The sequence below is a fragment of the Canis aureus genome, chromosome 37 (assembly GCF_053574225.1).
Source record: "Canis aureus isolate CA01 chromosome 37, VMU_Caureus_v.1.0, whole genome shotgun sequence".
Classification (NCBI taxonomy): Eukaryota; Metazoa; Chordata; class Mammalia; order Carnivora; family Canidae; genus Canis; species Canis aureus.
In genome coordinates, this window is record NC_135647.1 from 4,448,990 (window position 1) to 4,470,249 (window position 21,260).

The 21,260-nt window shown below is 42.0% G+C and overlaps 1 protein-coding gene across 1 annotated transcript in view; it reads left to right on the forward strand.

Annotated features, from left to right (window-relative positions):
* Positions 1 to 21,260, forward strand: part of LOC144306414 (uncharacterized) — a 192,653-nt gene that overhangs the window by 14,184 nt on the left and 157,209 nt on the right. The window contains exon 2 of the mRNA XM_077885840.1: positions 5,061 to 5,150. Coding sequence (XP_077741966.1) covers positions 5,105 to 5,150 — 46 coding nt within the window. The 5' untranslated portion in view covers positions 5,061 to 5,104. The remainder of the gene's footprint in view (positions 1 to 5,060; positions 5,151 to 21,260) is intronic.

The window sequence follows — 21,260 nt, forward strand, 5'->3', positions numbered from 1 at the left end:
CATTTGGGTTGCTTCCAGCTTGGGCTACTATGAGTAAGAATGCCATAAACATTCCCAGACAGGTCTTTTGGTGGACATAAATTTTCATTTCTTTTGGATACCAGAGTTGACTGTTTGAACCAAGTGTGTTTAGTTCCATTGGAAACTTCCAAACAGGTTTTCTAAAGTGGTTGCACCAATTTTTGCAATCCCACCAGCAACATGAGAGCATCCCACTTGGTTTTTTGAGCTGTTTGGACTTTAGCCCTTCTAGTGGGTATGAAGTTGTATCTCATTGTGGTTTGGCAAGTTGGAATTAATGTCTTAATTTTCAGTGGTGAGCTCTCTCTCCATACCCGTGTACCTTTCTCTTTTTCCATGTGTGTCGGCTCTCCAGTGAGATTTGAAATTCCATGAGGGCGGAGGCTCTGTCTAGTGTACCTCCCTTAAATTCTGGACTACACCAGACACAAGGCAGGGAACAGAGTGGCTACTTCATTTCTTGTTGGTGGATTTCTTGCTACTAAGAAACATGTGCAGACTGTTTTGTAAGGAGGACAGATGAGAAGGGCTGCCTCCACCAGATGCTTTCCAAATGCTTGCAACTTGTGTTGGTTTCCTTGGAGGCAGTTCTCAGATATCTTAGGAGAGACTGGCCCTGATTTCTCTCTCCCCCCTCCTCCCCTCTTCATTCTCTCTAACAATGAGGTAATCAGTTAGGGCTTCTTAGCAGCTGCTGGATGTAGGTGGCACTTTCATGTGTCCAGGGCTGTTCAGCAATAGCAAGTTCAAGAAGGCAGAGAAACAGGTGAGTTGGGATCTTTTATTGGTCAGCTTCCCTTTTCTACCTCAATTGGCCTCCTCCCTGCATTTTAACCCTGACTGATGCTACTTAGTGTCATGAAAATGGCTCTTTTTTTAATTTTTAGAGTTTTTTGTCCTTTGACCTGAATATATTCCCATAAAGAATGAAATAGATAAATGCAGTTGTCTACAATGTGAATTTTTACTTCTAAGAATTTGAAGGAAGATAGTCTACTGATAACCTAAAAATTTTCTGAAGATTATCACAGATTGCATGAATTTTTTTTTTTTTTTTTTGCTGTCTAAATGTTGTATCAGAGAATCCTCTGAAGCTCTTTTCTTTGTTAGAAATCAGACTTTTTTTCGTCCATGAGAGTAGTGAGGGGCCTGGTATAGTGTAGAGCATCTCAGTTGGAATGCTAGAGTAGTCTTTGGCAAGATTGCATGAGGACTTGGAGCAAGGTACAAACCTTCCAACTTGCCTTGGCTTGCTGTTGGAGGAGGTCATCAAGAAAAGGATGTGAGCACAGGCTGACCAGAGAGCTGGCACCAGGCAAGAGGAGGCTCCATAGCCCCTCCCCTGCCCTTGGATGTACCTTCCATGCACCATTCCTGTGGTGGGGACCATTTTCAAGGACACAGCCTTGAGAGTAAGGTGTTGCTGGGACCATCTGGAGTGTGCATGTGTCTGTACAAACTTTAAGGTTCTTGAGGGCAGATGGGGAGGTCTACTGATCTGGCAGCTAGAGGATGAGCCTCCTGTGTAAGTTCCTTTGCGTATTAAAATCACTACCCACCAACCCGCCTCTTTCTTCTACCTCCCTGCCCCCGTGTAGGAGGGGTCAGTTTCAGATTTCACTTGGGAAATCCTTGAGGTGTGAACCAGGATTTACCTGTCAAACCCCTAATCTGACAGTTGTGAGGGGCTCAGAGATTTGAAAAAAAAAAATCAGACACTGTGGAAAGATATTAAGGTTTTAAGTATCACTGTCTTTCTTTTTTTTTTTTTAATTTTTATTTATTTATGGTAGTCACACACACAGAGAGAGGCAGAGACACAGGCAGAGGGAGAAGCAGGCTCCACGCACTGGGAGCCCGACGTGGGATTTGATCCCAGGTCTCCAGGATCGCGCCCTGGGCCAAAGGCAGGCGCTAAACCGCTGCGCCACCCAGGGATCCCTATCACTGTCTTTCTTTAATTTCCTTGGGTAATGCATACAAGATATATTATACTTTGTCAATAGTTCTTGTTTTATGTATTTAGCAGATACTGATTGTATAACTTCTGTGGGCAGGCTTCATGCTGGGTGCTGCAGAGGTATCTGTGAGCCAGACAAGCCCTGTGCCTGGCTTTGCAGAAAGAAGTCAGATAGTGTGGTCATGACCAATAGGCAAGCAATCAGAACCTTTCAGTGAGCGAGTGATAGGGTTGTGGTGGGTGCTGGCCAGAGTTGTTGGGTTCCTCCCTTAGGCTTTGGGGTCAGGACAGGCTTCCCAGAATAAACCTAATCCACTTTGCAATGAGTGAATGAGACTTAATTAGGCAAAGGGACAAGAGGATCACTATTTTAGCCAGAGGGAACACCAGGTATGAAAGTTGAGAGGTGGGAGAGAGGGATGGCTCCAGGACCAGAGGTTGATTATTGCCAGAGCATGGGAATGGGAGGATTGTGGTGCAGACCACAGTGAAGGATAGGGCTGGGGCTGAAGGGAGAGGCTAAGGCATGTGGGGCCTTCCAAGTCATGTGAGGGAGTGTGTCCTGCATCTTAAGAGCAATATGAGCCTATTGTGTGGTTTTAAACAGAGGAACGCTATAATCAGACTTGTTCTCTAGCAAAATCTCTTTGGGTTGCTGTGTGGAAGTTGAGAAAGGGTGAGGTGTGATGTGGGAAGGCTACCTGCAGAGACTGGGGTGAGATGGGTGTGAGGGGCTGGGAGGAAGCAATGGCTTTGAGAAATGATTCAGTACTTCGGGTTCTCCTGGTTTCCTCAGCAGTAATGTGTTGGCTGGACGACTCAGGAGGATGTAGAAATATTGGAAATCCAAATGACCTCTTTCAGCCCCCTGTGGTGCTATTTCTGAGCTTAGAATCAGTAACTGAAAGCTGAGTGAGACTTGATAAAATCACCAAGATGAATTCCAGGGTGAATCTGACTGTGTGCGATTTTCTGAGTATGCAGGCAGCATGCTAATTGCCATGCCCCTGCTTTTCTGAGCCGCATGATGCTAAAGACCAAAAGAATTTATCCTGGTGAGAAAAATGTGCCAGTGTTTCAAAACAATCAGTTTTCTCATAAGTCTGTTGCATCCAAGATCATCCTGCTCTGTGTAGAGGGAGCCAAACCCGCTCCAGAGAGCCAGTGGTGGCCTTCCTGGTCCATAGCACAGCTGCTGCTACTGGGCGCCGTGGGTGTCCGGTGATCACAATGCTTCCTGCTTTTTTGCTTTACCAATCATCAGATTGTCCATTAAATTATCCCTCTCCTCTCGCCATAGGTGTTATGTCATGCTCTCCTTCATGGTTTTTGAAGTTGAGAGCCAGGTGCCCAGTTCAAGTCAGCAGGCTCATTGCACAGGAACTGATGAAACTGACCAGCCACCTGCAGGAGCTTCCCTGAAAAACTGGCTTCCTGTGGAAGGAAGGACACAAGATGATAACTTTTCCATCTGTAGTTTAGTCAAGGAAGTCAGTAGCCTGCATTGGTATGTGCCCTGTGGAGGAGAACTGAGAGTTCCTTAAAATCACCGGAGCAGATTGTCAGCCGGAGCTGCTGGCCATGACCTCTGCCTCTTTCCAGTGGCCACAGGTGGATAGGGTTGTGGTGGAGGTTTGGTGTCTGCTCCCCCATGAGGAGGAGGGGCTGGTGTTTGCTTCTCCATGCAGAGGAGGGCTTCCCCCACACACACACCAGCCCTGGGCCTGGCCATGAACATCACTGCCGTCTTTGTGACCGTCGCCCATTCCCGAGGTGCCTCTGGGGCAGGCTGCCCCTCTAGCTCCAGAGCCATTTCCAGGGAGGCTGGCCTTGCCCTCCTGCAGCTCTTCCATTGCTGGCTCACTCCGTTTTTGTCCCACTTGACTATATTGACTTTCTGGGCACAGAACTTTACTCTCATTTGGAAAATGCTTCTCTTCTCTTCTCTTCTCTTCTCTTCTCTTCTCTTCTCTTCTCTTCTCTTCTCTTCTCTTCTCTTCTCCTCTCCTCTCCTCTCCTCTCCTCTCCTCTCCTCTCCTCTCCTCTCCTCTCCTCTCCTCTTCTCTTCTCTTCTCTTCTCTTCTCTTCTCTTCTCTTCTCTTCTCTCTCTCTTCTCTCTCTCTCTCTCTCTCTCACACACACACACACATTTGCTCACCTCTGGGACTTTGGTTCCCATCTGCTGTTGTACCCGCAGCTGCTGAATTTCATTCTCTGCTGGGTTTCTCCCTAACCGGCACTAGAACTTTGACTCTTCCAGTCTGCCCTTTACTGTGTGTGTGTCTGAAACGTGAAACATAAAGACAGAATCAGAAGGAAAGCAACTGGACTGTGTAATACAGATGTTTGCTGGAGTCACCCTGGCTTCTGAAGGGCAACTGGAACTCACTTGAACCTTTATTCCTGCAGCAATGGCATGCTTCCAGTCTCTTGGGGGGCACTGGGATGGATGCTGTGAAGTGGGCTATTTTCTTCCATTAGCTCTGCTTATCTGTTCCTTCCAATCATCCAGTTTCCTGGGGTTGTCTCGGCCTTGGTACCCTATGTGTGCTCTCTCTCCTGATAGTATTCCATGTGGGATACCTCCCTGCAGCTCTCAAGAATGCTATCCACAAGGGCTTGCAACAGAGCCTGACTTTAATGGAAGCTTCAGAGTTATTGAGGGAATTTATATTACAACACTGCAAAGCACTGAAATCAAGGGAGCATATTCTGCTGGATTTTAAAAGTCTGTAGGGGAAATGGTTCCTTGGCGGTTCATTCTCATTGGCTCTCCTCCCCAGACTCCTCTACTTAACAGTGTTAGTTGCTTGAGCCAGCCGCTAGCTCCAGTGAACAGAGAGCTGATTCAGTTGGTATTTGTTTTTCTGCCTTTGGGGGCTTGCCTTTCCTATTTAGAGAATCCAATCAGAGTCTTCTGTTTGCTGGAGCCTGCCAGGGCTGGCTAGAAAGAGCTGTTCGTGAAATGTTCAGGGCTTTGGGGCCTATCGGCCACAGTAGGAATGTTTACATCACAGAAATTGGCAAATGTCATGAATCAGGTCCTGATGTTGTCTGGTTTGTTTTTGTGTTTTTCCAGAGAGCTATTTTAGTGGCAGACGACCACTTCAGAAAGCTTATCTCATGGAGAAACTTCCTTTCATTCTCTTCCCACACGGAAATGGCCATTGTAAGTTGTCGTATCTTTCTCTTCATCACACAGGCTGGAGTAAAACATGTTTGTGTTTGAATTTGCTGCCAGGCTTAGCTAGGATCTGCAGAGAATGTGCTGGGAGTTTAGATCTGGATGTGTCTGGGCTGTTGTTGCTGTGAGGAGAGACCAGGTCTGCTTTCCCCAGTTAGGTGTAGGTGTCCTGTGAGGAGGTAATGGAGTGTGTAGTGCTAGCAGGGACAGGCTCTGTAAGAAGACATTTGTGAAGCACACAGATATAGCCACATCCTGTTTCTGTGGGAGAATAAAGGTAAAGACCAGAAAGGAAGGGACCAGTAGAATGAGCGTTGGATGCCAGGCTGAGGAACTTTATCCTCGTTACCTGAGTCAGTGAAAAACAGGGATGAGATTGGCCAAAATGGAATTTACCAAGATTTTTCTTGTGAATTGGTCCAGGATAAATTGGGGTGGGAGGTCTGCTGGAATGAAGGAGGTTATGTGGACAGCTGCAACTCTCTACCATGCCCCCCACTACCTACCATCTTAGACTGTTCTCTCTAGATGTTCTTCTACCACAGATGAGACTAACAGAGCTCATGTTTTATTTTTGCTGGACCCATACTAAATAATTCATTAGTGTTTCCAAATGAGATTTATTTGTTTCATTTCTTTATGATAAATCGTTGAGGAGAAAATTGCTTTAATAGAAAACCCAGTTAAAACCCACTGCCAGTAGCTGCAGGGTCCCTTCAATGGAATATTAGCATTGTTGGCCTTTGACTCTCACCTAATGGATATTAACCACTGGCCCATGGACTCCAGCATTTGTGAAAAGTTAGTCTGGGACTGGAATGAGGTTCTGTGACAGGATGTTGCATCATGGGAAACGACACTGACCTGGGATGTTGAGACTAGTCTTCTGGTCCCTGGACTGGAGCATCCTCCTCTGAATAGTGAAAGGGTTAGCCTAGTGTAAATTGGTGCAGCATCCTTGGGGGAGGGGGCAGTTTGATCAAATCAGTTGAAGTTGAATCTGTGTATACATTATGATGCAAAAATTCAAATTCCTGATATCTATCCTAGAGAAAGACTTATACACATATGTATGGCAAGGAGACATCCTATTTCTTTATTTTTTTTTTAAGATTTATTTTATTATTTATTTTGAGAGAGACAGAAACAAAGAGAATGTGAGTAGAGGAAGAGCCCAGGGAGAGAATCTTCAAATAGACTTCCCACTGAATACAGGGCTCAGTCCCAGGACCCTGAGATCATGACCTGAGCTGAAACCAAGAGTTGGACACTTAACTGACTGAGCCATCAGGTGCCCCAAGACATACCATTTCCAAGCACCCTTCACACTCATGCTAAGAGAAGACAGCAAACTGTAGATAGTGCGCCAGGCAGACCCATGACTTACTATCTCTTGAACTCAAGCTTTTTCATCTGTAAAATGGAAATAATAATACATGGAGGGTTGTTTTGAGCTTCAGATGAAATAATGCCCATAAAGCACTTTGCACAGTGTCTGACCCCATACATTTTCAATGAACACTGTTTTTTGAAAACGTAGTTTTCATTTTAAATTAAATTTTAATTACATAAAAATATATTATCCCTGCAAAAATATTGTAATATTACAGAGAGGTCAAGGTGCCCTTGAAGCTATTCATCCTGCTTAATTTCATTCTTAGTCCCTTATTTCTCTATTGGGAGGTGATTACTCCTGCTGCTTGCGTCTGTGCGTGTGCATGTGTTTGTGTCTTTCCTGGTGTTTTGCTAGGCATTGATACATATACATATGCTTTTTCTTTCTCTAGAAAACATACAGTATTATTCTGCATCTCTCCCCCCCACTCAATATGTTTTCAAGATTTATCCAAATCAATAATAGGTTTGAATAACCTCATTAGTTTTAACTGGCAGAGTCCCATATTATGTGTGTCTCGTATTATTCAAAACCATTTCCCTATTGATGGATATTTGGGTTATTTCTGGATTTTTACTAGCACAAGCAGTGTTGTAACAAACACCTTTCTAGCTCACTTGTGCAAGTATTACAGAAGGGAAGCTATCAGGAATGAGATGTGTAGGATCGTGAAATACATAGACTTTTAGCTTCAGCTGGTTCTGTGCAATGATCAGCAAAGTGGCTGTGCTGGTTTAAATAATAACCACAGCACACAAGACGGATCTTTTCCTTAGTTTCTTGTTAAACTTGTCATCACTTTAAAAATTTTTGATAATCTTGTGTGTGAAAAAGAAAAGGTATATCATTTACAGGTTTAATGCACTAATTACCAGCAGGTTTGAGTATCTTTTCATATGTTTATTGACCATTAATATTTCCTTTTTTGTTAGTTGCCTGGTATTATATGTTGTCCATTTTTCTACTGGCTTGTTTGACTTTTTCTTATTGGTAGGGAAAACTAATCCATTGTTCTGAGTGTTGCAAATATTTTATCCCAATTTCTGCTTATGTTTTGATTTGTTTATGGTGTCTTTTGATAAAGATAAGTGTTAAATTTTGATGTAGCTAAATGTGTCGTTGTTTTCATCATTTTTGCTTTTTTAAGCATCTTTTTTAAGTAGAACTTTCACTGCCATCAAAGTCACAGAGATATTCTCTACTATTTTTTTAGTACTTTTATAGATACATATTTTATATTTCTGTCTTTAATCCATGTGGAATCTCCATATGAATAAATTTTATTTTGTTTCAAAAGGAAGTCTGTTATTCTCAGTATCACTTGTTCACTAATCTACTCTTTCTTCATAGACTTAAAGTGTTACTTTTGTGAAATATTAAATTCCTACCTATACACAAATGTTTTAATTTTTGACTTTTTTCAAATAATCTATTCACTTTTACACTGCTACCATGTAATTACTATAATTTTTAAGTTTACTTATTTATTTATTCATGAGAGACACAGAGAGAGGGGGAGCAAGAGCGAGACCGAGAGTGAGAGCAAGAGAGAGAGAGGCAGAGGTAGAAGCAGGCTCCATGCAGGGAGCCTGACGTGGGACTCAATCCCAGGTCTCCAGGATCAGGCCCTGGGCTGAAGGTGGTGCTAAACCACTGAGCCACCCGGGCTGCCCTATAATTTTTAATATGTCCTGACACTGCAAGCCTGGACCCAATTCTGCTCTTTTATAAAATTATCTTGGCCATTCTGGCCCATTTTTTCTTCCAAATGAATTCTAGAATCAAGTTGAATGTTATGTGAAGACACTCAACTGGACTTTTATTGAAACCATATTGAATCCATGGATTTTATTTGGGAGAAGTGATAACAAGTATGCCATCAATGAAGAAGACAAGGATTACTCTCTGATTTCTGGGGGAGCATCTTCTGGAGTTCCAAACGGGATGATCTGGGACAAAGATCATAGTGAGAGCAATGAGTCATCTTCTCTGTTTCTTCTTTCTCTCCTTAGTTGAGATCTTTTCCCTGAATAAAGTCTCCTTAGAATACAGTGCAGATGAGATCCAAGGAGACCATTGGTTAAGGAGATCACATGACACTCAGAAGTAGCTTTAATGTGCTATAGGTGATCCTTACACTCTGATGCAACACCTGCTCACACATTTCTTGAAGATCATTTGGGGCTTGGGAACCCAGGGTCCATTCCAAGATCTGACCTTATGAGTGAGATCAGCTGCCACATGAGGGCCCCTTTTAAAAGTCATAGGTCTCACATGAAAGTAGTGGCTGATCTAGTTACTATTGTTCGATAATACATACAATGAAAAAAATGCTACTGTGAGTGGAATAATTTTTTAAAGGTTTTATTTATTTATTTATTTATTAATGATAGGCACACAGAGAGAGAGAGAGAGAGAGAGGCAGAGACATAGGCAGAGGGAGAAGCAGGCTCCATGCAGGGAGCCCAATGCAGCACTCGATCCCAGGACTCGATCCCAGGACTCCAGGATCACGACCTGAGCTGAAGTCAGTCAGACACTTAACCGCTGAGCTACCCAGGCATCCCAGAGTAATTCTTTTTTTGTTTTTTTTTTTTAATATTATTTATTTATTTACTCATTCATGAGAGACACACAGAGAGAGAGGCAGAGACACAGGCAGACAGAGAAACAGGCTCCAGCAGGGAGCCTGACGTGGGACTCGATCCTGGGTCTCCAGGATCACACTCCGGGCTGCAGGTGGCATTAAACCGCTGTACCACCAGGACTTCCCTGGAGTAATTCTTTTTAAAAAGGATTTATTGACTTATTTGAGAGAGAGAGAGAATCTGTTTTTTTTTTTTTTAATTTTTATTTATTTATGATAGTCACACAGAGAGAGAGAGAGAGAGGCAGAGATATAGGCAGAGGGAGAAGCAGGCTCCATGCACCGGGAGTCTGATGTGGGATTCGATCCCGGGTCTCCAGGATCGCGCCCTGGGCCAAAGGCAGGCGCCAAACCGCTGTGCCACCCAGGGATCCCGAGAGAGAGAATCTGTACACGCATGAGTGGGGGGAGGGGCAGAGGGAGAGGGAGAGAGAGAGAGAGAATCTCAAGCAGACTCCCTGTTGAGTGTGGAGCCTGACAGTGGGGCTTAATCCCGTGACCCTGAGATCATGACCTGAGCCAAAATCAAGAGTTGGACGCCTGACTTAGCCACCCACGCGCCCTTGGTTGAAGTAATTCTCAAATGTGATTTGGTCATCTACAAAATAGGTGTGTATGGGTGAGACATGTTACTTTAGCTATAGATGGCGCTTGATGACCACAACAATTGGAGAACCCCTATTCTGGTATATAGCGAACTCCCCTTCTAGGGCATTCTGCAACCTTCTTAACTGGATTAACTCAAAGACCAAGGGCTATTGCATGTAATCTCATTTCTTGTCAGATCCTTCTGTGCTCCTGGAAGATTTCTAAACTAAAACCTATTCAAAATTCAAAATTCTTCAAGCCTGTAACTTGTAATATAGTCTTACAAGTTCACAAAGTGGTGCACTTTTTCCTCTCCTGTATCTAGGTGATAGGTACCCAGTATAATAAGAAAAACATATTAGCCTTCTAACAAAATAGACTAATCATCCACAGGTAAAGCAGCATTCATGTGTACAATGAACATTGCATGAAACAAGGATAATAACAGTCCCCATTTCTCAAGGTTATGGTGAAGAACAAGGGATCTGATGCATAAGAAGCCATTTGTAAATCTTGAAGCTTTATATAAATGCTGTTTTGCTCTTCAGCCCTTTAGAAAGTTACAAAAGAAACAACCATCTTGGTTCCTGCCTTTGAGGCATTTAAAAGCAGATCTAGGTGAGCAATTAAGGAGAAATTGCAAGGTAACTTGGAAGCAAGCTCCTGCCAATAACAGAGCTGCTGTACCAAGAGCCAGCTCTGCCACACAAAGGTGGAGCAACCCACTGTCCTGTCCCAGGAAAGGTAGGCTGCTTCTCATGGCAGCAGGGGCCTGCGGCTCCACCCTCCTTTCTCCCTCCTCTCCCTTTGAAAAGCCGTCCTTCCCCTGCAGATTTCCAGGCTGAGCTTCTCGGCTACTCAGGGCCTGTCTCTTTCTAATAGTTCCTTTGCCCCTGTGACTTCTCCTTCCTCCCACACGGCAATATTCAATCCATTCTGCTAGCAGTCCTGGGATTTGTGCTCTGTGGTACGCGTTGCTGATGAAAACAATGTCAAAAAGAACCCACAGCAGGCTTTCTGTCCTTGGCTCCAGGTAAGAGCCTTGTGTTTTCATCACTTCATTTATTATGCTCCCATTTTGAAATGCTGAGCACATGTACCCACTGTTCTTTCATCTGAAAAGGTCCGGGGCTGCTGGGAGGTATTCACAGGTAATTAATTTGTCAGGGTAGGAGAGGCAGGCTTGCCAAATACAGGCAAAAACCTCCAAATTCACACCTCATCTAGCAGTTGATTAGTTCTTCAAATGACCATGAATAATATAAAAATGGTGGGGGTGGGGAGTGGTAGGGAAGATAGACCTACAAATGGATGAGGCTTTAATGCAAAGCTTGATGCATTCATACTTTTTGCTTCTTTACAGGCAATAGTTCCCCCTTGTAAATGAATTCCTGTGGCTACCACGTCAATCTCCTAGGTAAAGAAGTGTGCTGATTGCCTCATGTGGTTCCTGTGTAGGCAAAAGGAAAGGTTTGCTTTCTACTTTTTTTCCTTTCCTTTTCCTTTTCCTTTCCTTTTCTTTTAATCTTTTTTCTTTCCATGCTTTTCTGTGCCTTCTTCCTTCTTTCAAAGAAATCCATGCGTTAAACTGGCTCTAAATTAAAGATACCATGAACAAATGTTCCAAACTTAATATTGGGAGACATGGTCTGATGACAAGAGAGAATATTTGCTATCAGCTGAAAAACCAGTCTATGTTATGGCCACTGTACTTACAGATTAGAGAAGTCTCTGCAGGTAGATTGATTGTCCCTTTAGGAGTTTGGACGATTGACAGTCTGGAAGTAACAAGAGTGTAATGTTTGTGAACCTTGTGAGTAAAGCTGCCTGAGAAACTCGACACATGATAGCCATCTAATATCTTCTAGTTTCCTTCATCCTTTGTAAGTCACCAGTGATTTGAACAATAAGTAACAGAGTGATTAAATTTTATAAAGTTTCTAATGACTTGTTCTGTAAGCAGTTTTTAATATCTGGAAATGCAAAGGGAATATAGTGTCTCAGTGACTATATTTCCAGTATACCTTGTTTCACGAACTAAATGTGCCTGGAAAGTTGTATAGTTAATGTTTGGAAATCACATTGTATTCATATGCATTAGGAATATTCTTCTGTTAACAATATCCTAGAGGGATCTTTTCTTTGGGGATGGAAAGGAAAACATGAGTTTGGTAAATTTTGATTTTTTTATCTTACTTATGGTTTTCTTGGTTATTCAGTTCAACTAGCTTTAAATGAGAATCTGTTATGTTCTAGGTATTGCTTTGGCACACTCACAGAATATAATCTTACAGAATTCTTTCAAGAACCACCTTAGTTGTGTACATAAGGGCCAAGTGTCTAATAACTTGCTCAGGACCCATGGAGTTAGCAAGTGACATAATCAAGATTTGAATCCAGGACTCCTGCACTGTTATCTTGCCCAGCCACTATTTATAAGGTCTGATATTACTACCTTTTCTCTTACTCTGAACAACCTGGGACTTTGAAGACAATGTCATTTTAGGAAAGTTTCTAAAAAAAAAAAAAAAGGAAAGTTTCTAAACTTCTCAGAGTTTTGGTCAACTCACCTGTAAAATGAGGATAGTATCTGCCTCAAGCATAAGGATTGGAGAAAATAAAGTACCAGCCACATCAAAGGTCCTTAAGTGTTAGCTACTATTACTGTCCTGAGTGGTAGTGGTAGCACTTACACAGATGTTTGCCTGTCAGCCTTGACTATGGAACCCAAGGGAATGGGGACACATCTTGTTCACCCAGGGGACATTTCTGTGGGGCAAGTAGAATATGCTACCAGGGGTTTATTATGTTGTGTCATAGAATCATAGGAAATGTAATAGGTTTTCAAATTCATTAAAAACCCCTTAGATTTCCTAGTCACTTTCCATCCATCCACAGAACCAAGAAGATGCCTTTCATCATGTTTACCAGGCTCTAAGGAAAAGGTTTATTGACCTTTGGTCTGTACCCTGGGTTCACGTTCTGACTCTGCTTCCCTGCAGGTGTTATGAGCTCACCTGCTGTTTCCACCTTGGAGTTTCTCATTGCAGGTCCTCTCCATGGAAATGTCACACTCACTCTCAATTCATCTTTGGATCACATTTCTCACTTATAGTTAGATTAAACTAGATTCTTGATTATTTTTCCAATTTGTTATTTAGGGCACTTATAAATGTTTGCCTCTTCTGAAAACAGAAGCACTTTTTGTAACCTGTATTCTGGTATTCCAGATAGTAATAAGTCTAATCAGAAACACCATACAGCTGCTTTCCACACCAGGGCAGTAGGAGAATTACATGCAAATCTTGAACACTGAAGAAGAGGGCCGAAGGTGGAGCTAACCTGGTGAGTGCCTTACTTACAGATCCCTGAGGGTGGGGTGTGTTTTGGAATCTTCTTTTCCAGGACAATGGCTAATATGGTGCCTAATGGGATGCCTGTTACAGAGGAGTTGCTCAATAAATACTCCCTGAGGGGAGCAGATCAGCTATCCCAAACCAGGAAAGACGAGTTATTGGATTTAAGTAGCTCTCAGATGCCGCTGGACCCCATCACCCAAACCCTGATATAGGGGATTGCTCCTTAAACTGCAATGCCCTCGACTTCCCTGCCTTCTCTTCTTTTTGAATTCCATTTGGTCAAGTGTCACCTGCTCTCTGAAGCTTTCACTGGTTTCCCCAGATAGAATTAATTCCATCTTGCTCTTTTGTTTTCTTTTAAAAACCATTTGACCCCAGGACTCTTCTATAGCGATAACCATGCACCAGGCACTCTGAACTGCAGCTCTGATTTGGCTTTGGGCAGACCTGGTCTCAAGTCCTAACATCAAGAATTACCAGCTATAGATTCACAAGCCACTTCTCCAAATCTTGACTTCTTGAGTATAGTGAGGATAATAACACTAACTCATAAGGTTAACAGAAGGATTTGAACATCATCCCTGTAGACATGTATTTCCATCACACCCAAACCATCAAAATCAGAAATTTGGTTTCTGTTTACTTCTGTAGCACCTACTTCAGTACTAGGCATTTAAGAGAGTCTCAATAATTTTTGTATTTGTGTGTGTGAAAAATATAAATGGATGGATGTGGTGGTAATAATTGTTATATAATAATTAAATAGTACCCATCATATGTCTGGCATAGTTCTAAATGCTTTGCAAATATTAACGCATTAACCACATAACAATAGCAATAATGGGTGTCATGAACTAGACTATTATCTCTTCCCTGAATGCAGAGCTAAAATGGTAGGAATGGGGTGTGTGTGTGTGTGTGTGTGTGTGTGTGTAAGAGAGAATGAATGGGAGAGAGGGAAGGAGGATGAAGATTTATTATTTCAGAGATTAAGTCTCAACCCACATTGCTAAGGAAAGTTTCTGTGGACCCCTTTTAATACTTTTTTTCTTTTGCCTTTAGTGTTTTCTGATCCTGCTCCCTGAGGGTGCTTAGCACAGTTTATCCCTCCTATGTCCTTCCATTGATGCCCTGACTGATGACTGGTGATAAACAGCTTGATAAACAAATTAAAGTCACAGTAGTCATAGCTGATTGTGGCACAATTCACCAATGTCTTTTATAGATTGCATGCACGTTAGAATGAGTTGCCAGTGATTAAGTCTAAAACAAGGAATAATATGGGAGTGTTTTCCAGAAAGATTCTCAACATTTCTAATAGTGAAGGGAATTGAAGAACTTAAAGCAGGAATAGAAGCAGGAAAGTATGTGTTCAGTGGGTATTGATCGTGAAGCTTAATGAAGGAAGTTCAAGAAAGAAGAACAGAAACAAGAGTGGAAGACAGCGTTGTGCCTCAGGTGTGAGGCCCTGAAGTAGACGATAGAGTTCTATTTCTGTGGCTGAGCCCTGGATTACTGTTAGCCATGGTAATTACAGAGGAGCTTCTTAATGCTTCAGAAGAGTGGTTGAAGATCTGTGAATATTGCTACTTGTACAGTAATATCTGAAAACGTTCTATTTAATTCTTTTTTGAGCTTATTCTGTATTGAACAGTCATGGCATGCAATGCTTCTGAGGTGAGGGTTCTGATAATCAGCATTTTTTTTTGAAATGACAATGCACTATATATTGTATGAGCTAAGAATCAATTAGACCATAAGCCTGGATTTGATTTGAAGGGTTCAGTGTAACTTTTAGGCATTATCAAATGAAACAGCCACAGCCCTTGAAAGATTAAAGACAGTGTGGCAAACTTTTGGCATAGGTAGTAAATTTGCATTGGTCTTTCCAAAGGATTCACTAAAATCTCCGAACAGGCAGCATGGCATGAGAGGAAAAGCTACGTACCATCTAGAATACCAAGCTCTGAATGCACCTGAAATGCAGCCTTGCACACATCACCTAATTTGTATTTCAATTTTACATGTCTGAAAAATCAAGAATATAACACTAAAGACTCCTTTTTTACCCTCCAATTTAATATTCCTATTCATTTCTTCGAATTCTGCGAAACTGTAAAATCCGCCCCCCCTCAAAGTTCTTATTTCAAAAGAAAAAGATCTTGCTATGGTTGACAATGGAATGCATTTTCTAGGGTATAAAAGATAGTTTCTACATTGAGCAGGGTGACAAGAGCATAGCTGACTATCCCCCAAACCCCAGGGGACTCTACAGTGTGAAAGAGTAATTCATCTTCTACAAAAGTACTTGTCTAATGCCTATGGAACTGCCCCAAAGTGTCTCCTTCTTGCTTATTACTCACATTTCATCAATTCCAGTGTGCTTTAATGCTGTTGGTTTTTTAAAAAAATCTTTTCCAAAAGTTGTCAAAGGAAGATTTTTACAAAACTATGCCATAACATTTACCTCACGATCATAAAACCTTACCAATTGTGTGATGCATCGTGATTTCAGAGCATAGTTTGTGAAAGAATGTATGTCTTAGGAATGATGAAATAGGGTGTTTCTTTATTCTGTTCTTTTTCTTTTTCTTTGTATCTTCTCATACACTACACCTATTTCTTCTCTCTCTTCAGGGACCCTAATATGAACTGAACATTTTTATAATGTGGAGTTAAATTCTCTACCCTTATTTTTTTTAAGATTATTTATTTGACAGAGAAAGAGAAAGTGTACATATGTGCACCCATAAGTAGGAGGAGGGGCAGAGGGAGTGAGGAGGGGGAGGGGTAGTGGGGAGGTGGAGGGGTAGAGGGAGATGGTAAAACACGCTCCCTGCTGAGCAGGGAGCCTGATGCAGGACTCTAGTCCAGGACCCTGAGATCAGGACCTGAGCTACCCAGTGCCCTCCTTGCCCTTGTTTTAAAAGCACTGGAGTTGAATGCCTCCCCCCTTTTTCCCCTAAAACACTTACAAATTCAAAAAACTTTTAAGTGTGTGTGTGTGTGTGTGTGTGTGTGTGTGATACTGTCTATGAGCTCTTCAAGTTTTCTGAAGGTTAGTATAATTCAGTAGCAGAAATATTCAACTCATCTTTACAGGATAAAAATATGTGTGTTTTTTGGAGAATGCATATGCAGTATTTGGTCACAGGTTGCTGGAATGTTTTGGAAAATTTACAGCAGTTAGCTGGTCGGGTATATTGTATGGACTTTGAGGTCTGGTTTGGCAGTTCCTGCACAGGATCCCAGGTACACCAATACTCTGACCAGGGAATTGTCACTGAAAGCAGTGTCAGTTTCCCAGTGCTGTCGTAACAAACTGGGTGGCTTCAAATAATTTCTCACAGTTCTGGAGACCTGAAATCAAGTTATAAGCAGCATAGGTGCGTCTGGAAGCTCAGGGTGAGAAACTATCCCATGGCTCTGTCCTAGCTTCTGGTGGTTTGCAAGCAGTCCCTCGTGCTTCTTGGTTTTTAGATGTGTCACCAAAATTTCTGTCCCCATTTTCATATTCTTCTTTTCTGCTGTGTGTCCTGGATTTCCTCCTTTCTCTTATGAAGACACCAGTTGTTGGATTTAGGAGCCATTCTAATCTAGGATGACCTCATACAACTAACTGTCTGCAGAGGTCCTATTTCCTTTTTTTTTTTTTTTTTTAAAGATTTTATTTATTTATTTGGGAGAAAGAAAACGTGAGCACAAGCAGAAGGGAAAGGGCAGAGGGAGAAGCAGGCTTCCTGCTGAGCAGGGAGCCCACTGCACTCAATCCCAGGACCTTGAGATCATGGCCTGAGCCGAAGGCAGATGCTTAACTGAGCCACCCAGGCGCCCCTGCAAAGGTCCTATTTCCAAATAAAATTACATGCTGAGGTTCTGGGTGGACATGAAATTTGGGGAGATGCTCTTCAACCCTGTACAATGCAAAAGTGTAAGAAGTATACCAGGAAGAAGGGATGGCCACCCACAGCTAGACCAGCTCTCTTGAACCTGGAGAATAAGACCTGCTTTAACATGGGTTGATCTGGGCACACATAACAATGAATATTTTTATAGTCCTTTGGATGCTACAGATGTTATTCGCATACCTTTAATTACTCAATGATTGAATATCAAAAGGAGTAACAATGAGGGGTGAATGAGAGGCAAGGAAGCCTGCTGTCCATGTGGCATCTTAGGAGGATGCTTGGAGGTTCAAACAACCAGCTGCCTGTGGCAGCGGCTGACATATCTCTGTGTTGACTTGCCTTCTTCCCTGACTTACCTTCCTGCTCCTGGAATCCCACTTGATAAATTTCTTAGACACATGTCTCTCAGGGTGGCTCTGCTTTCTGCGGGAACTGAGGCTAAGATAGAGCTATTGGAAGCAGTTGCTTTCTGGCTTTCCTTGACAAAAGTGTGCCCCTAGTAAATGTGTCTCGTTTGAAAATTTTTGGCTTGAGGCTGGATGACTGAGGTGGTTCAAGTGAGGCCCCATTAGTGAACTACAGATCCAAAGTGACCCGTTAAGCTTCATTTTATTTCATGACTAGACTCCATTTTGTTCTATGACTTCCATGCAGTCATCCTGAGAATATGTACCTACTTCATAAAGGAGATGAATAACTTTCATTCACTCTAGGCTGCATGAATGGGCCTCGCTTTCCATCCCTCCATGCTCCACAGTATGGCTTTCACCCCACTGCTCACTGTGAATATATTCTTTCTTTCTTTCTTCCTTTCTTTCTTTTTTCTTTCCTTCCTTTCTTTTTTTTAAGATTTTATTTATTTATTCATGAGGGATGCAGAGAGAGAAAGGAGCAGAGACACAGGCAGAGGGAGAAGCAGGCTCCACATATGGAGCCTGATGTGGGACTCGATCCCGGGTCTCTAGGATCATGCCCTGAGCCAAAGGCAGGCGCCAAACCACTGAGCTACCCAGGTATCCCACATTCTTTCTTTTTTGAGAGAGAGCAAGCATGAGTGGAGGACGGAGGGAGATGGAAAAGCAGGCTCTCCCCTGAGCAGGCAGCCTGATGCAGGACTTGATCCCAATATCCTGGGATCATGACCTGAGCCAAAGGCATATGCTTAATCCACTGAGCAGTGACCCAGGCACCTTGTGAATATATTCTTACTCCCTTCTTCATCCCAGACATCCAATATCATAGTTTCTTAGGGTTGCATGTCATAAATGTTTTTTAAAATTGTCCTATCTTCCCTCTCCACAGCCCACAGCCCAGCCATTTCTCCCTGAACCATCACAACCACATCCTACTTGGTTTTATCATTTACATTCCCTTCCTTTCTACTACATTCTCTGTACCCACTACCTGCTGTAATGTTTCAAAATGGACTGCTTTGTGTCTCCTCCTTATCTTAAAAACAAACACGAAAACAAAAAACAAAATTGAAAAACAAAGAACTCACTATTGGTTCCCATTACTTACAGGATTAAATCCAAATGCCTAGGTTTCTTTGATCATACTCCTCATGTCATGTTTCCCTCAACATCCTCTGCCCATCTCTTCAACGTCATGACCCCAACTCTTGTCATACACTACAAATTTCCCACTTGGCTCATAAATGCCAAGTCTTATTCTATTCGCCTTTCTTTCTGCCCATAATGTCTATCTTTTTCTTTCTCCTATGTATTCTTGAGATGTGACGTAAACAACATTGCAGATTTAATTGCTCTGCTTTGTGTGTTCCCACACCTTTTTTTTTTGGTGGTTGTTATTATATTGAAAATCTTCACCTTCTTCCCTACTCTTCCATATTAGAATTTCATATTAGAGATTCTTGTGAGTAGGACCTGGGTTTTGTCATCATTATATCCCCATCAACAGTTGTCTTGTTTAGATACTGAGAAAAAAAATTTTTTTTCCCCAGAAGACTGGAAGGATGAGGAAATTTATCATCCCACCCAGAAAAACAATGTTGGTGAAGCACCAGCATGGCTTTGCACCCCATGTGAAGGAAAATCTAGGGTTAGCATGTCAGATTGTATTTTCTGCCATGCTCATAACTACTGGTATATAAGACAGTTTAGAAGGAAATCTTGGAATAAATCATCCAAATTGGGGTGCACGGGTGGCTCAGTTGGTTAAGTGTCTGCCTTCATCCCACGTCATGTCCAGGGTCCTGGGATCAAACCCCATGTCGGGCTCCCTGCTCAGTGGGGAGTTGGCTTCTTTGTTGGCCCCTACACCCTCTCATGCTCTCTCTTTCTCTGTCTCTCTCTCTCTCAAATAAATAAGTAAAATCTTTTAAAAATCATCCACATCTTATTTGGTAAGAATCTGCTGAATTGCAGGCTAGATCCCAAGGAGAGATGATGCTTTCCTGGTTAAGCAGAGTAATAATATTCTACATCTCTTGTTTCTTGCTCCTGGATAGCCAGTGCCTGCTAAATGATTGAATCTGCAGCTTAGAAGCATCAAACATTTTCTGTGTAGCTTGGAGGTTGCAGTTCACAATTATCTAGTCTGGACGCCACTGAGAAGTGATAATTAGGTGCTAAATGTTAACTGGATTACAGCTGGGATCGCTCCCACCGGCCATTTAACACCTCATCAGGGGTCGAGCCTTAAATATTGTTTTCTACTTAATCTTCCTGTGCAGCTGCCTCTTTCTGACCTTTCTGCAACAGTCTATATTTTATCTTTCTGTCCAATTTTGGGACAGCCACATCTGTTCACCTATTTTATATCAGTATCCTTAGCACATAAGTAGAAATCTGTGATTCTTCAAAGAGGGTAGGAGGAGCCAAGAGCCTTGGAGTGTCTCTGAATTTTTCCCAGAAAGAGAATTTACTGGAATCACAATGGCAACCATATATTGCTGACTTCCTATGCACAAGATAGCCCATAAAGTCTGTACAAGGATTATTTGGTTTATGAATTGTTATGTATTCTTACCATCCCCATGCCACAAATGTGGAAACTAGAGTGATAGGAAGTTTGCTTGGATGGACTCTGAGCCCTTGTTCTTAAGCATTGTGCTGTGTAGGGGCTCCAAATTATTTTATCCCGGGCACGTCCATTTCCTCATTTGGCACCAAGCATGCATAGAGACACTGTTCCTCTTTAGTGCTTCAGGTGTGAGGGGTGTATGTACTCAACCCCCATGAGCATATATCAGAGTGTCTGAAGTGTTAAAACAAAAAAAGTGTCTAATGAGTCTGAGAAGGACTGTTTATGTGAAGCCAATGAGGGAAATTTCCCAGGCAAAAATATAGGTTGTAACAAAGACTTACAGACCAATGGGATTAAGTTCCATGTGAGCTGATTTAGAGAAGATGGGAAAGCCACAGATAGAGAGGTTTGAGAGTATTTTTACTCTCAAAAATATTTATTTATTCATCAGTGTCTCAGATCGCTTTAAATGTCACTAAAAGCAAAAGGATATGTGATTTTATTTCTATGTTCATTATATAAAAAATTTCAAGACATTACTCATACAGTGGCTGTAGATTTTTTTCTCATGGTGTTTTCTTTTTTATTCTATTACATTGGTATTTTGTAAATAATTTGCATTCACTTTGGCTTTTGATTGTGGATTTTCTGTTAGAGAAACTCTACATGACTCAAAGCATTCTTATTTTGTAGTAGCAAATCTAGCAGTTCTAATAGTAATTTTGAGTTTCCAACTTATATTTTGTTCTGAAACTTATTTACCAATATTTATTGTGTCAACAAAATAGATTTTTATTATTGTACCCTTTTTTTAAACTGTAGGGAAGGAAAAATATTTCCTCAGCTCTTCCAAGATCTTATAGCTGGTGTGATCATTAAATTGACATCCAAGACAGATCAACAGGAGAAAAAAAATTAATTTCTTACATATGGGCACCCCAAAGAAATGAGACTCAAGGGCTAGTCAGTTTATAAGGGGTCTGGGGCTTCACAGAAAAGATGGGAAGATGAGAAGAGCAAATGTTCGATAAACAAATGTTTGCCATTCCAATGGGAGACAGCAGGACACAGAGAAGACTTTAAACATATAGGCCCTGCCGAGCTCCTCCCAGCTGATGGCAACTGTCCCAAACTCTCTGTAGTTGTCTCTAGTGATAGCTCTCTTCCTGGGCCAGGTCCTCTGTCTAAATTCTTAGAGGTAGTTGAGAG